The following is a 15,071-nucleotide window of genomic DNA, read 5'->3' on the forward strand; positions in this document are numbered from 1 at the left end:
ATTAGTCAAATAGGAATGAAACCAGTCTAAGGCTGTACCAGAAACAACAACCCAGTTCTGTAATCTATCAAGTGAAATGGATCGATGGTATCAAAGGCCGCAGTCAGATCAATAAGAATAAGGATGGAGCTTTAACTATTGTCAACATGCATAAAGATGTCATTATACACTCTCAGTAATGTTGTCTCTGTGCTATATATAGGAACTGTTTGTTACTAACAGACTTAGAAAGTTAATATTTTATTAAAATACATTTTCAAGATATAAAACACCAAGATTTCAGACAGTTACATTTCTGTCAACAACACCCTCATTTAGTTAAAGCTTCCTTTACCACAGTAATAATATACATTCTTTATTTTTAATGCCCACAATTACATTTTTAAGCCAAAATTCAGACCATTACAAAACATTTTATTCTGTTCAATTTAATATAATGTAGTCTCCAGTAAGTTTAATCTTTATATAACTGAGCTGATATAAAAACATACAAAAGAAGCAGCAGTGCATTTATATACATTTCATTTTAAAAAGAAAAAAATAATAATTTGAAAGAAAGAAGTAAAACACAGGATGCAAATATATTACAGATGTTAGAAAGTGGAAGTCACAAGACACAGAGAAGATCTTTCCACTGTTAAAGAACATTTAAACATAAAAACAAGTAAAGAACAGTAAAGAATAAAAAAGTAGGAAAACATTAATATAAAATCAGCTGTTAACATTAATCTTTGTTTATATTCTCTGTGTTGAACTGAAAGATGAATCTTAAACAGGTCTTTTAGTGTTGGTTCTTTCATAAATGTCTCCATATTTCATCCTATCTGCCTTCACTCTGTCTCTACAGTCTTGAAGGGTTCTGTATCACTAAACATTTTATTATGGTACAAACAGCTGTTGTCGAACACTTCCTGTTGGAGACAGTGTTTTTGGGCTGTAGCTTCTCTTTTTTTTAACAGTAGATGTTCCCCGTTGCCTTAACTCGTTCTCTTGCTGCATTAAAGGTGTTTTGGACCTTCAGATAAAAATAAAACATTAATCAATTTTATTAGTCAGAAGCAACAAAACATAAATATAATAAAGTAAATGAATGAATTTTCTTACTCAGTGGGTCCAGTGGGTTTTTGTGGTGTCTTGATCTCTTCAGGGTCTCTGTGTGACAGACTGAAGGTTGAATAAAAGTCAGTGCTGAACAAACATTGATCAATTATATATTTATGGGTTTTGTCTGAAAAGATCTCAGTCAGTCATTGACATATTAACTGTGAGACGCTGGTATTAAAACAACACAGATGTTGAGTTCAAATTAAAAAAATTACCTGTTTTGATGATTTCTTTTGAGCAGGAATGTGATGACTGCAACACAAACACAACCAAAGGCCACTACCACAGACAACACAATGATCCAGGTGAAATCTGTGAGAAAAAGTTAGTGATAAACACTCAACATTCATATAGAAACTACAGATCAAAATGTAATAATGACTTGCGAACACTTAGAGGTTAACTTACTGCGATCTCTGTCTTTAGATCCAGATTTATCATTAAATCCTAAAAAAAGAAACAAAAAACATCAGAATCATAAAGTATTGATCAGTCTCTGAATGTGTATGTTTGGAAGTGTTTCTCACCATCAGCAGACAACTGTTTGACCTCAGGAATCATCATAAACACCTCTATGTGAGGACCAGAGAGCACTCGCGCTGCACATCCAACCTCTGGGCTGTTGCCACGGAAACCAGACAGCACAGCTGTGGTGGTGACAGCGACTGTACCGTTGGTGTTGGTGACACTGACAGAGCTGTAGTTTGAGAAGTGGAGGTCTTGTTGCAGGACTCTTAATGTTACTGTGGGAGCAGGTCGACCTGTGGCCGAGCAGGACACAACTGCCTCTTCAGAAGAGTTTGATTCTCTAACATGTAGGATGGGTTCATGCAGCTCTGCACAGGACACACAGGGACACACAGGGACACACAGGACACACAGGGACACACAGCACATTAATTACATCAGAATGATTATTAAATATAATACACATTTCCATTACTTTTTGTAGATCTGCTGCCTTGATACAGTTACTGATGTGAGTGGCAAGTAAAGTAGATAGCGCCCTCTGCTGTATGAATATTTAAAATGTTCTTACCATAGACCTGGAGACAGGTTATAGCAGTGAGAGCACCATCAGGGTAGGTGTTGAACAAACAACGATAGTATCCTTTATCTTGATCTGTGAGGTTCCTGATAACTATGGAGTTGTTCTGCAGTCCAGCATCTCTAAACTCCACATTATCAATAAAGTCAGGATTCACTCTTGGACCAAAGTATCTGTTGAAGGTGGCAACATTTTCCTCTTTCTCAGGTGAAACTTTCTGCCATGTGACTTGAAGAACATCTTTAGACTGACTCAGCTGACAGTTTAAGCAGGCTTCATCTCCCACTGCTGCCAGCACAGTCTGCTGTGTCTGTACCAGAGCTGTTAGACCTGCAGGAGAAGATGGTTTCAGAGGTGAGTGTAAAGCATATTTATGGATAATCAAATTTAAATAATAATGATAATTGTAACATTTTCTGTTCGTTTTCTTCTGGATGCATTATTCTTCTGTAGCTCAAGTTGAAATATTAATCAGAATTTGCCAATTTTACCATCAACCAGCTCAAACGTGTAAAATAAAACATTGTAAATGTCTTTCCTGCACAGTTTAGATCTTTATATCTTTATCCTTATCTTTATTTATTTATATTTAAATTTTTTTGGTGTGCTTTTTATGCACCAAGACAAATTCCTTGTACTTGGCAATATAATAATATCTGATTCTGATGAAGCGCCAACAACGTGGTTAACTTAACTGCTGAATTACAGTAAACAAAGAACAATAAAGTCTCAGTTTAATTAAAATCATTTATTTATATAAAATGACAGAAACACAAAGTATTAATCTTACCTTTCTGAAAAACTCCAAACGCACAAAATAAACATAAAACTGCAGGTTGTGTCATCTTTACTGAATCTACCGCCAACTCATTCAAACTGAAAGCTGTCACTGTACGTTAACTGCGTGCGCACTTCCAGGTAATCGCTGAGGGGGGAGGCGGGTGTCATAGAAACAACTATTTACCAACAATGTAGAAACACGAGCTTTTACGATACAATGACAACATTTAATATATATACAATAAAAGACTGTTATTCAATATGGTGAACTAATTCGCTCGTTTGAAATGCGACACAAACAGCAAGTGACGCTTATCACCCCTCATACAACACAATGGTACATCCCAACTCAGAGATTTGGATTAGTTAATAATTAATATATTGCTCTCTGACCTCTCAGTGCACTGAATGAGATATTCCCGCGTAATAAAGTTCAACTTAAGTGGTGTAAATCTTTATGTGTGCAGGTTTAACAAAATAAAATTATAATAAATAAATCAATAAAACGTAATAATACCATTATGATTTATTATATTAGGTCGATAGATATTCCTGGATTTAGTGACTGAAAGCTAATTATATTTTTATTGTCATTTACAGATCCAGAATAACAAAAACAACTCCAACCAACCTGCTTCCCTCCGTGATGTATCCACACTTCCACAGTAAATATGAATAAACAGCGACCTCCATGTATCTGAACTTCAACTTAATGTGAATCATTAACTATACAGACGCCATCCTGTGGCAGCACTTGGTATCACCAGTAAAACTATAGTCAAACACTTTGTTGTGGATATTATAAAAGATACTAAAGTCCCAAGAAAAGGTTTAATCAGTCAGGTTAACTACAAACACCTGTGTGGGTGTTCACAGGCTTTAATATAGTTATATATTAAAACATATGATTATATTTTTATTACTTATTGATCTATTTTATTTTGTTTTACAAGAAGCATAAAGAGAACTATAAATTATTTTCATTATTCAACCCTGAGTTGAAAATGACAATGAAAAATAACTGAACATTAACTTACTGCGATCACTGTCTTCAGATCCAGATTCATAATCAAACAGCATCTAGAACAGGGATCAACATTGGCAGCAAAAACTCATCTCACTGGCAATGATGTTGGTTTATTCTGTTTCTCTCACTTGGACTCGGTCTTAACTCGTCCTGGTCTTGGACTCAGCAAAGGTTGTCTTGACTACAGCACTGCTATTATGCAAGTAAGTGAAAAAAGATATATAAAGTATATGAAGCATCAATGAACAACAGCATACAGTGTCGATATACCACTTTACATGTGGTCCAGAGTGCTATAATAATGCAGGCTATAAGTAGTAATAATAAAAATAAAAATATTAGTAGTTCGAGCTGCTTTTGTTCCTTGGTTTGACACATTTCAACACATTTTCTTGCTATTACCTGCTCAACATGATAAAAAACTTCTCATTCTTAGTGCACTCAAACCTTGTTTTCACTATAGAAACACACTATATATATATATATATATATATATGAAAATACCTGTAGCCATCACAGTCAGTCCTGAACAGAAAATGACTTCAATGAATTTAAACTCCATATTACATTATTTATTTACAATGTTATTTACAATGTTATTTACAGGTGTTCAGGAGCTATAAAGGCAATTTATAAGAACAATATACAAAAGAGTGAAGAGTGATGAAATGGAAAGATGCAACATAAAAATAAATATGTAATAATGTGATCAGTGGATATTAAAATAAAAGTAAGTTGTAATTGTAAACAATATTTTCAATATAACACATTCATTGCATTACTGAGAATACTTTAAATTATAATAACAGGCAACATTTATATACAATTCATTTTAAAAAGCAAAAAATATGATGCAAATATATTACAGATCTTTACGCTGTCGAGAACATCACAACATTTAAAGATAAAAACAATCATCAGATTTTATAAAGAACAGTAAAGAATAAAAAAGTATGAAAACATTAATATAAAATCAGCTGTTTACATTAATCTTTGTTTATATTCTCTGTGTTGAACTGAAAGATGAATCTTAAACAGGTCTTTTAGTTTCGGTTCTTTCATAAATGTCTCCATCTTTCACCATATCTGTCTTCTCTCTGTCTCTACAGTCTTGGAGGGTTCTGTGTCACTAAATATTTTATTATGGTAAAAACAGTTGTCGCCGACAACTTCCTGTTGAAGACGATGTTTCTGAGTTGTCGCTTTTTTTCTCACCAAGACCCCTGTTGCCTTATCTCATTCTCTTCCTGCATTAAAGGTGTTGTGGACCTTCAGATGTAAATAAAACATTAGTCAATTTCGTAAGTCAGAAGCAACAAAACAAATATAATGAATTAAATAAATAAATTGTCTTACTCATCAATGGATTCAGTGGCTCTTTGTGGTGTCTTGATCTCTTCAGGGTCTCTGTGTGACAGACTGAAGGTTGAATAAAACTCAGTGCGGAACAAACACTTATTAATTATTTATTTATGAGTTTTGTCTGAAAAGATCTCAATCAGTCATTAACATATTAACTGTGAGACGTTGGTATTAAAACAACACAGATGTTGAGCTCATATTTTAAAAAATTACCTGTTTTGATGATTTCTTTTGAGCAGGAATGTGATGACTGCAACACAAACACAACCAAAGGCCACAACCACAGACAACACAATGATCCAGGTGGAATCTGTGAGAAAAAGTTAGTGATAAACACTCAACATTCATAAAGAAACTACAGATGAAAAGGTAATAATGACTTGTGAACACTTAGAGGTTAACTTACTGTGATCTCTGTCTTTAGATCCAGATTTATCATTAAATCCTAAAAAAAGAAACAAAAAACATCAGAATCATAAAGTATTGATCAGTCTCTGAATGTGTATGTTTGGAAGTGTTTCTCACCATCAGCAGACGACTGTTTGACCTCAGGAATCATCATAAACACCTCTATCTGAGGACCAGAGAGCACTCGCGCTGCACATCCAACCTCTGTGATGTTGCCACGGTAACCAGACAGCACAGCTGTGGTGGTGACAGCGACTGTACCGTTGGTGTTGGTGACACTGACAGAGCTGTAGTTTGAGAAGTGGAGGTCTTGTTGCAGGACTCTTAATGTTACTGTGGGAGCAGGTCGACCTGTGGCCGAGCAGGACACAACTGCCTCTTCAGGAGAGTTTGATTCTCTAACATGTAGGATGGGTTCATGCAGCTCTGCACAGGACACACAGGGACACACAGGGACACACAGGACACACAGCACATTCATTACATCAGTGGAGAATGAGGCAGATTGAGATACATCAATAGAGAATGATTATTAAGACACTTTGAACAATTAAGTCAAGTGAACAACAGAGATGTTCCTAACAACTAATTTCTATATGTACCAGTATATCTAGCGAGTAGTGAGAGTAACGTTTCATCAACTAGTCGACTAATAATGCACCTCCCTGGTAGATAAAGATATAACGATACACTCAACTTATGATTTTATTCTGGGTTCACAATATATATATTACATACATACTGTATTTAACTGTCTCAGGATACAGCTTTACATTACTACTCGTAAACAAATAAACATGTTTTTGATTAAGTTGGAGATAAATCATATGAAAACAGGTTAAAACTACTAGTAAGACTATTTAAAAGGGTTCTTACCATAGAGTTTGATGCAGGTTACACCAATGAAAGCCCCATCAGGGTAGGAATTAAACAAACATTGATAGCAGCCTTCATCCTGCTCTGTCAGGTTCCTGATAACTATGGAGTTGTTCTGCAGTCCATCATCTTTAAACTCCACTTTATCAATAAAGTCAGGAATCACTCTTGGACCAAAGTGTTTGCTGGAAGTAGCAAGAGTCTTATCTCCCTCAGGTTTCCACCATGTGACTTGAACAACATCTTTATTTTGCATCAGCTGACAGTTTAAATGAGCCTCTTCTCCCACTGCTGCCATCACAGTCTGCTGTGTCTGTACCAGAGCTGTTAGACCTGCAGGAGAAGATGGTTTCAGAGGTAAGTGTGTGTGTGTGTGTGTGTGTGTGTGTGTGTGTGTGTGTGTGTTGTACAGGCTGCAGTCTCACCTGTTAGCCAGTGTGAAGCACAGTGGAAATATAACTTTAGACTCATAAATAATCTGATTTCAATAATAATAATAATTACTGTAAACCTTTCTTCTAAATGCATTATTCTTTTGTAGCTCAAGTATCAAAAATAAGGTTAATTTGTAGAATAAACATTTATCTAGGTTGTTTTTATTCTACCTCAGTATCCTGATGTGAAAGCTAACAGACATTGTGTTCTTCACTGACCAATAACAAACAAACTCAGTATTAAAATATAATATAAAGTATGAATTTTACCATCAACCAGTGCAAAAGTGTAAAAGTAATCCCAAAAAACGTGGCGTAATTGCTGAATTACAGTAAACAAAGAACAATAAAGTCTCAGTTTAATTAAAATAATTTACTTATATAAATGACAGAAACACAAAGTATCAATCTTACCTTTCTGAACAACTCCAAACGCACAAAATAAACATAAAACTGCAGGTTGTGTCATCTTTACTGAATCTACCGACAACTCATTCAAAGTGAATGTTGTTACTGTACGCACTGAATTCTGGGTACGTTCATCGCCGAGGGGTGTCATAGAAATAACTATTTACCACCAATGCACAAACACGAGCCTTTACAGTATACAGAGAACATTATACATTTATATAAAATATACTATTATTCAATAATAAATAAGAAATGAACTAATTACCTGTTTTAAATACGACATAGATAGCGAGTGACGCTTATCACCCCTCATAACAACGCAATGGTACATCCCGACCAATCAGAGAGAAGCATCTGGATATTTGAATTAAATGAATAATTAATATATTGCTGTCTGACCTCTCACTGCACTGAATGAGACATTTCCGTATAATAAAGTTAAATTTAAGTGGTGTAAATCTTTCTGTTTGCAGGTTTAACAAAATAAAATTATAATAAATAAATAAAACGTAATAATACCTGACAGGTGACAGATATAGATATTCCTGGATTAAGCAACTGGAAATGAGTTACATTTTAATTGACATTTTGTGGCAGCACTTAGTATCACCAGTAAAACTATGGTCAAATACTTTGTTGTGGCTATTCCAAAGGATACTAAAGTTAGTAAAACTTTGAATATATGGAACAAAATGCACAAATAAAAATCAGTTTTTGTTTGAACTTTAAAGTCCTTTCTAGTAAATACAGATTTTGTCCTGTGTTTGATTTAATTACTGATGATTTTAATTCACAGTAAATAATTACATTACATTCTTTTTAGAAATATTTATATTTTTCAGTTACTTCACAGATATAAATATTTGGTCTTTGACCTATTTATTAAATGAATTTTGTAACGTCTTACCTTTAGAGGTCCTCTGTCTTTCCTCCCATCTCTCTCCCATTTTAAAGAAATTATATCACATTTAGGATCATAATGGAGGAAAAGACACAACAGAATTTCTGTTGAATACTTTATTATTATAGATAAATCCTTCATTCACACATATAAATATATAAAACCTTTGAATACAATCTCAGGAATGTTTGTGAAAGAAAACAACAAAAACACATATTTAATGTCTTTAAATTATTAGAGGATATCCCTTAAATAATATTTTATCTTTCTTTTATCTTTTATTCTTTGAGCTTTAATGCCGGACACACTGCATGCTGGGTTTTCTTGTTTAGGTCACGGACCCCAAACTCCTCCAGGGGATTCCCGTCCTGAACATGTCGACATGCCAATACTCAGTCGCACTCATAGCGCCCCCCACTGGTTACTAAGTTTTATACTTCCTTGTGCTTCTCATTGTCCACTGACCACATCCAGCGGAACTTTTCACACATTGATGATATGTTATGAACCTTGAATGTGACTTTTTGTGGTAGTCGTGGTGATGCAGTAAATACCAGTGTTTCTTTTTTTTTCCCATTTTCCCACAAATAGAAAACACATTTCCTCCAACACACCGGCTGTGGCTCAGGAGGGTTGAGCAGAAATCTGACGGTTTGATCTCCGGCTCCTCCGGCTTTTTCCTCAGGTATCAGTTGTCTGATCGGATACTTTGCTGAAGATGTTTGTTACCTTTGAGGTAAAAAAGAAAGAAACAAAGACAGTCAGGTTCCACTCATATTATTACATTATAATCATATATATATTTTTATACATTAATCTGAACATGTGAATAGACCCAAAGCAGAGAAACTGCACTCATGATTTCAGATTTAAATTTAAATTCTCATTTTAACTTCACTTAAAAATCCTTTTGTCGTCTTAGAAATATTATCAAAGTCAGACCTTTTGTAACTCGGAGATGCTGAAATATTCACTCATGCTTTCAGTATTAATCGTTTACTACTGTAGTTCACTTTTTACTGGATTACAAGAAGTCTGTAATAAAACTACAGCTAGTTCAGAAATATAATTGATTTTAAAGTTCTTTGACTCACTTCACAAAGTTTTAAATGACCTTAATACACCAGAGATCTGGTTTCATTTTATTCTCCAGCCAGACCCCCTGAGGTTCTCCACTGCTTTTCTTTTTAATATTCCTGATGTGTCCCATAAACGTTCAGGAGAGACTGCCGTCTGTTTTTATGGCCCTAAACTGTGGAACTTCCTCTGGATATAAGGATGGAAATCTCTCTCAGTACTGAGACCTGGAAATTAAACACCTTTCTTTCTAATCTGGTTTTAAATTATGAGTATTGTTATTGTTTATTTTCTATTGACTTTTATCTATTGATGTACATTTGATTGTTTTTATTGTATTAAACATTAGCTCTGCAATTTATGTGTTGTTTCAATTTTGCTTTGTAACTCACTTTGGGCTGCATGTTTGTCTGAAAGGTGCTGTATCAATAAACTGGATTTGAGTTGAGGTGGAGACTCACCTGCTTTCACTGTAGAGTATTATGGAGACATAGATGATGACAGAAGCATATAAACAGGCCACTACCATGGGCCATGCAATGGCAAAGGTGTAATCTGTGAGAAAAGAGGAACATTTATCATTCGAACTAACACTTATAAAGCAAACAAATGAGAATTGATTGAATTACGTAGGGCTGTAACGAGTGCTGAGAACAAAGAGAGTGAATAAGAAACACAAAAAGTAATTCTCTGATTGTTCTACACAGCGATGTGAAGCTCAGTGTGATCGGCTCTGGCCATCAACATCTCGACTCCCCACCTGTCACTCAAAGCAGCCACAACCTTTATTATGCATAACTATAAGCCTTAAAGCCTGTGAACACCCACACAGGTGTTTTCAGTTATTCTGGCTCAGGTTGAAGTTGGGCTGGAGCTTTGATGGACATTTATTACGTCACAATTCTCAGTTTCCAATAAGAACGATAAAGTGTAATTCGTCCCACTCTAAGAGGTGCAACAAAGCCAAAAGGAGACTCAGTAAGATGTCAGTCAATGACAGTATACACGCCCACTCAGTCCCAAGAAGAGGACTAATCAATAATTAACTGCAAACACCTGTGTGGGTGTTCACCGGCTTTAATATAGTTTGAATGGATGAATTATATAAAAATTCATCCCCGTACAGTTTAGTTCTAAAGCACAAATAAACATGGCCGCACTTCCACAAAAGGAGGCGGGAAACTTCAAACTATTCATTACAACCCTCGAATTATGAGACAATTAATGCAAATTAGTCATTCATTATTATTACCTATTGATCTTTTATTTTGTTCTTCAAGAAGCATAAAGGGGAACTATACATCATTTTCATTATTAAACTGAGTTGTAAATGACAATGAAAAATAACTGAACATTAACTTACTGCGATCTCTGTCTTTAGATCCAGAGTCATCATCAAAACCTGAAAAATAAAAAACAAAAAACATCAGAATCATAAAGTATTGATCAGTCTCTGAATGTGTATGTTTGGAAGTGTTTCTCACCATCAGCAGACGACTGTTTGACCTCAGGAATCATCATAAACACCTCTATCTGAGGACCAGAGAGCACTTGCGCTGCACATACAATCTCTGTGCTGTTGCCACGGTAACCAGACAGCACAGCTGTGGTGGTGACAGCGACTGTACCGTTGGTGTTGGTGACATTGACAGAGCTGTAGTTTGAGAAGTGGAAGTCTTGTTGCAGGACTCTTAATGTTACTGTGGGAGCAGGTCGACCTGTGGCCGAGCAGGACACAACTGCCTCTTCAGGAGAGTTTGATTCTCTAACATGTAGGATGGGTTCATGCAGCTCTGCACAGGACACACAGGACACACAGGACACACAGGGACACACAGGACACACAGCACATTAATGAAGGTGTTACAAAGACATCAGCTTCTAACAGGATACTTGTAGTATTGTATTATGGAAATGTATTTAACAATGAATAAATGTTCTTACCATAGAGTTTGATGCAGGTTGTACCTGTGAGACGACCTTCAGGGGTGTTAAACAAACATTGATAGCAGCCTTCATCCTGCTCTGCCAGGTTCCTGATAACTATGGAGTTGTTCTGCAGTCCAGCATCTTTAGTAAACCCCACTTTATCAATAAAGCCAAAATTCACTCTTGGACCAAAGTGTTCGGAGTAGGTAGCAACATTTTCCTCTTTCTCAGGTGAACCTTTCTGCCATGTGACTTGAACAACATCTTTATTTTGCATCAGCTGACAGTTTAAATGAGCCTCTTCTCCCACTGCTGCCATCACAGTCTGCTGTGTCTGTACCAGAGCTGTTAGACCTGCAGGAGATGAAGCAACAGAGAAGTTTCTTCAGCTGAGGGTGCGTGTACACTTTCATACTGGAAGTACAACTCCCTTTCTATCAGAACCAGCATGAACTTTTTTCAGCACTTTCAGCTACAGTAGCTCGTCTGTGTATATACAGTGTACCAGTACAGAACAGAACAGCAGGTACGAGGAAACAATTTGTGAAAGTAAAGATAATTCATACTGTAGGTATTTATTTTTAATAACATATGTTTATTCTATTGTTACAATATGACACACTGCATTAAAGGGGAGCACTCATACTGAATGCATTTGTTTGTTTTTTTTATACTGTATATATTCTGCCTATTATGGGAACCACTGACACATGTTGTTGTTTTGCTCTATTTGCTGTCTGGTTTCTGCACCAAAGCTTCTGTTTAAAGTCGAAATAGTCTGAAGACAAGTGTTGTTTGCAGTTAGGATATGACCTGTATGTTGTTTTATATCTGACTTTTGATATTGTGACTCAATAAAAGGAGTTGAGATATGTGCGCAGTTCTCCTCTCCCACTGTTATCTGCACAATCGGTAATATTACTTTATACCTAACAGGACCTACAGTACGGAAAAGTCAGCTGGTGTGACTTTTGGAGGACCCTTATTGCCGAACCAGGTAATAAAGATTCTGACTACTTCTAGTGTAAAACAACATTAACGTAGTACACTAGAGTTTTAAATAACAGGCGATCTTCCCCTACGTGAGACTGGTTGCTCATCGTTTTCCTCCACAAAAACTTTGTAGACTCTCTACTGATTAAAGTTTTAACATTATCCAATTTATTTCTGTTCCTATTGCAAAATGAGATTCGACAGTTGTCTAATTTGGATGAAAGGGTGTGCTGTCATGTGTATAATATAAATTGTAATTGGTGAGATAAAAGTGTAGACGCGACATAATCGATGGTAAAAAGAGTAAGGCGATCACCACTGACTGTTTCCTTACTGACTGTATGACAGTATAAACTATTACCAAATATACTTGACATCAGATTCATAAGGATACGTAAAACGACAGCAAGAACATTTTCTGATTTATTTACAGACATTTGCAGTGTTTTGAACAGACATCGACACAGTTAACTATTTTCAAACTCCAGGCAACTCCGTTAATCTTATTTAACATCAGCACTGGAGTGTTTACAACGTTAAATATTTCATTCTTGTTGGTTAAAATGATAAAAAGAAGTAAATTCAGCCAGTATTTCTAGTTTACAATTGTGCAACAATGCTCGGGAATATCACCAGTTCAATTGTCACACCGGCTGCGTTTTAAGGAAGCGAAAGTACATAAAATATGTATAATTACATAATATTTATGGTATTTTCTTACCTTTCTGAAATAGTCCCATCAGAAAGAGTAAATATATAAAGTGTTTCATCTCTGCTCTATGTGTATCTGTCCGCTTAACCTTCAGGTTTCTAAGTACGACGCAGTTATTTTTTTTTCTAGCTGGGACTGGTTTGTAGGAGGCGGAGTCTGACTGTCATATGATCCAAAACAACTCATATGAAATGTAAATAAAAACATTTAAGAACAGTTTTTACGAAGTTTAAATCAAATCAATAAGCAGCAGGTGAAGAATACCTGCGACTGGTCATCCTGCAGCGTGAGGCTCAACGTAGTCCACAAATCCTCATCACATCTTCAGCGAAGGAAAACAGCTGCTTGTCCAGATCAATACACTCCATGAGCTTTGTTTAAGGTCTGGAGAAGAGACTGTTTGTACGACGTCTCTTCACAGGTTTAAAATACGTTTCAGACCCTTTAAAAGACTTTAACAGACCTCCACAGTCCACAGAGGATGAACTCTTGGACCAAAGTGTTTGTTGTAGGAGGCAAGAGTCTTCTCTCCCTCAGGTTTCCACAATGTGACTTGAACAACATCTTTATTTTGCATCAGCTGACAGTTTAAATGAGCCTCTTCTCCCACTGTACACTGTTAGACCTGCAGGATAGAAGAGGGTTTCAGAGACATTTGCATTTATGTTTTTGTCAACTATAATAAAAACAAAAAAGTGTGAATTTGAAGGATGAACAACATGCAAACATTAAATCTGTGGAAACTGCTCTCAGTTTTTATGCTGCACACACTTTAAACATTTTACAACACAGTTTAAAAACACGATTAAACTCCTGCACACATTAATGTAACTGTGTTTAAACTAATTTTATCTACTTTTAATTGATGTAACGTCCTCAGCGACTCCTCGACAGACAAATAATAATGAATTCATGAATTAATACATTAATAACAATAATAATAAAACCCTGTCTAATAAAAATACATCACATATGTTTGTATAAAACATAAAATGTGGTAAAACAAAGGTTAATAAACTCACCTTTCCAGAAGAGTCCAAACGCACTGATGACAGAAACTACACATTCAGCCATCTTTGTTCATTGTTTACCGCCAAGTTAGGTTTCTTCTTCTCTCTCTTTATTGAGTGTAGCAGCCGGCGTTAAGTAGCTTTAGCGCCACCTGCAGTGTGGACCCGGGAGTACAAGAAAACAAGGAGAGAGCCCAGTTTCTTTCAAATCATTTCATATTACCTGGGTGTATACGTGTTTGTTTACATTAATAACTGTATATATTGGTTTATTTTATTTTGTTTTATTTAATTAGTCTATGATTTAATGATCTCTTTCTGTGTTTTTAGCATTAGGAAACTACAAACCTTTATTTTGTTATTCAATCTTGTGTTTGATTTCTTTCAGATTCACACACGTTTTTTGGACTCAGTTCTTCCACCTAAAGCTTTCTGATTTCCTGGCAGTAATCAATATCTCCACTGATTCCTCTTCATTCATTTGTATTTGTTAGTTTATTTAGCAGGGACAGTGCACACTGATAAAACGTTGCTGTAAATGTGCCAAGAGACATTTTTTAACTTCATAATTCAGAAGAATGTTTGTTTATTGAAGTGTTTTATTACATCTGGTATTCCTGCTCCTGTTAACTGTCCTCACTGTAATGTTAATATTCCTTTTGCTTCAGATTTTCTGTCTTTGATCTCACCGTGTTTCAGAGCCTGTTTTTCTCATGCATCTAAAATTGTATTGCTAAAATATTCCAACATTACATGAACTAACAGCATCAGTCAACACTCATCATGTCTGAACAACAATAAAGTAATGATGCATTTGCCTCTGACACCTTTTCCTTAACCTTCCAGCTGTGAAATGTACGACTGCATTGACATTAACACAGAACAACCTGACGAGTGGGAACAGAAGGTTTTTAAAAGGCAGCTCAACAGTCTCAAAGTTTGATCCTATTGCTGCTGAAGCATAATCAATACATCCGTAGTCTAACACTGACAGTCCAC

General features: G+C 35.6%; 1 protein-coding gene and 1 long non-coding RNA gene across 4 annotated transcripts in view; one reads left to right on the forward strand and one right to left on the reverse strand.

Moving 5' to 3' along the window:
* Positions 1-15,071, forward strand: part of LOC127378423 (uncharacterized) — a 57,038-nt gene that overhangs the window by 34,564 nt on the left and 7,403 nt on the right. Inside the window, exon 1 of one of the 3 annotated variants that reach the window (XR_007888042.1) lies at positions 13,509-13,599. The exons of the other annotated variants lie outside the window; for them this stretch is intronic. This is a non-coding gene — a long non-coding RNA (uncharacterized LOC127378423). Of the gene's footprint in view, positions 1-13,508; positions 13,600-15,071 lie in introns of those variants that run through there. 3 annotated transcript variants of the gene reach the window in all.
* The window catches only part of LOC127378387 (uncharacterized), an 86,273-nt gene that overhangs the window by 10,204 nt on the left and 60,998 nt on the right, over positions 1-15,071 (reverse strand). The window contains exons 3-8 of the mRNA XM_051427164.1: positions 11,461-11,504; positions 6,606-6,696; positions 2,144-2,482; positions 1,632-1,940; positions 1,513-1,551; positions 1,320-1,416 (exon numbers count right to left, since the gene is read on the reverse strand). Of these exons, the coding sequence (XP_051283124.1) occupies positions 1,320-1,416; positions 1,513-1,551; positions 1,632-1,940; positions 2,144-2,482; positions 6,606-6,696; positions 11,461-11,504 (919 nt within the window). The remainder of the gene's footprint in view (positions 1-1,319; positions 1,417-1,512; positions 1,552-1,631; positions 1,941-2,143; positions 2,483-6,605; positions 6,697-11,460; positions 11,505-15,071) is intronic.

Source organism: Dicentrarchus labrax, unplaced genomic scaffold (assembly GCF_905237075.1).
Source record: "Dicentrarchus labrax unplaced genomic scaffold, dlabrax2021, whole genome shotgun sequence".
NCBI lineage: Eukaryota > Metazoa > Chordata > Actinopteri > Moronidae > Dicentrarchus > Dicentrarchus labrax.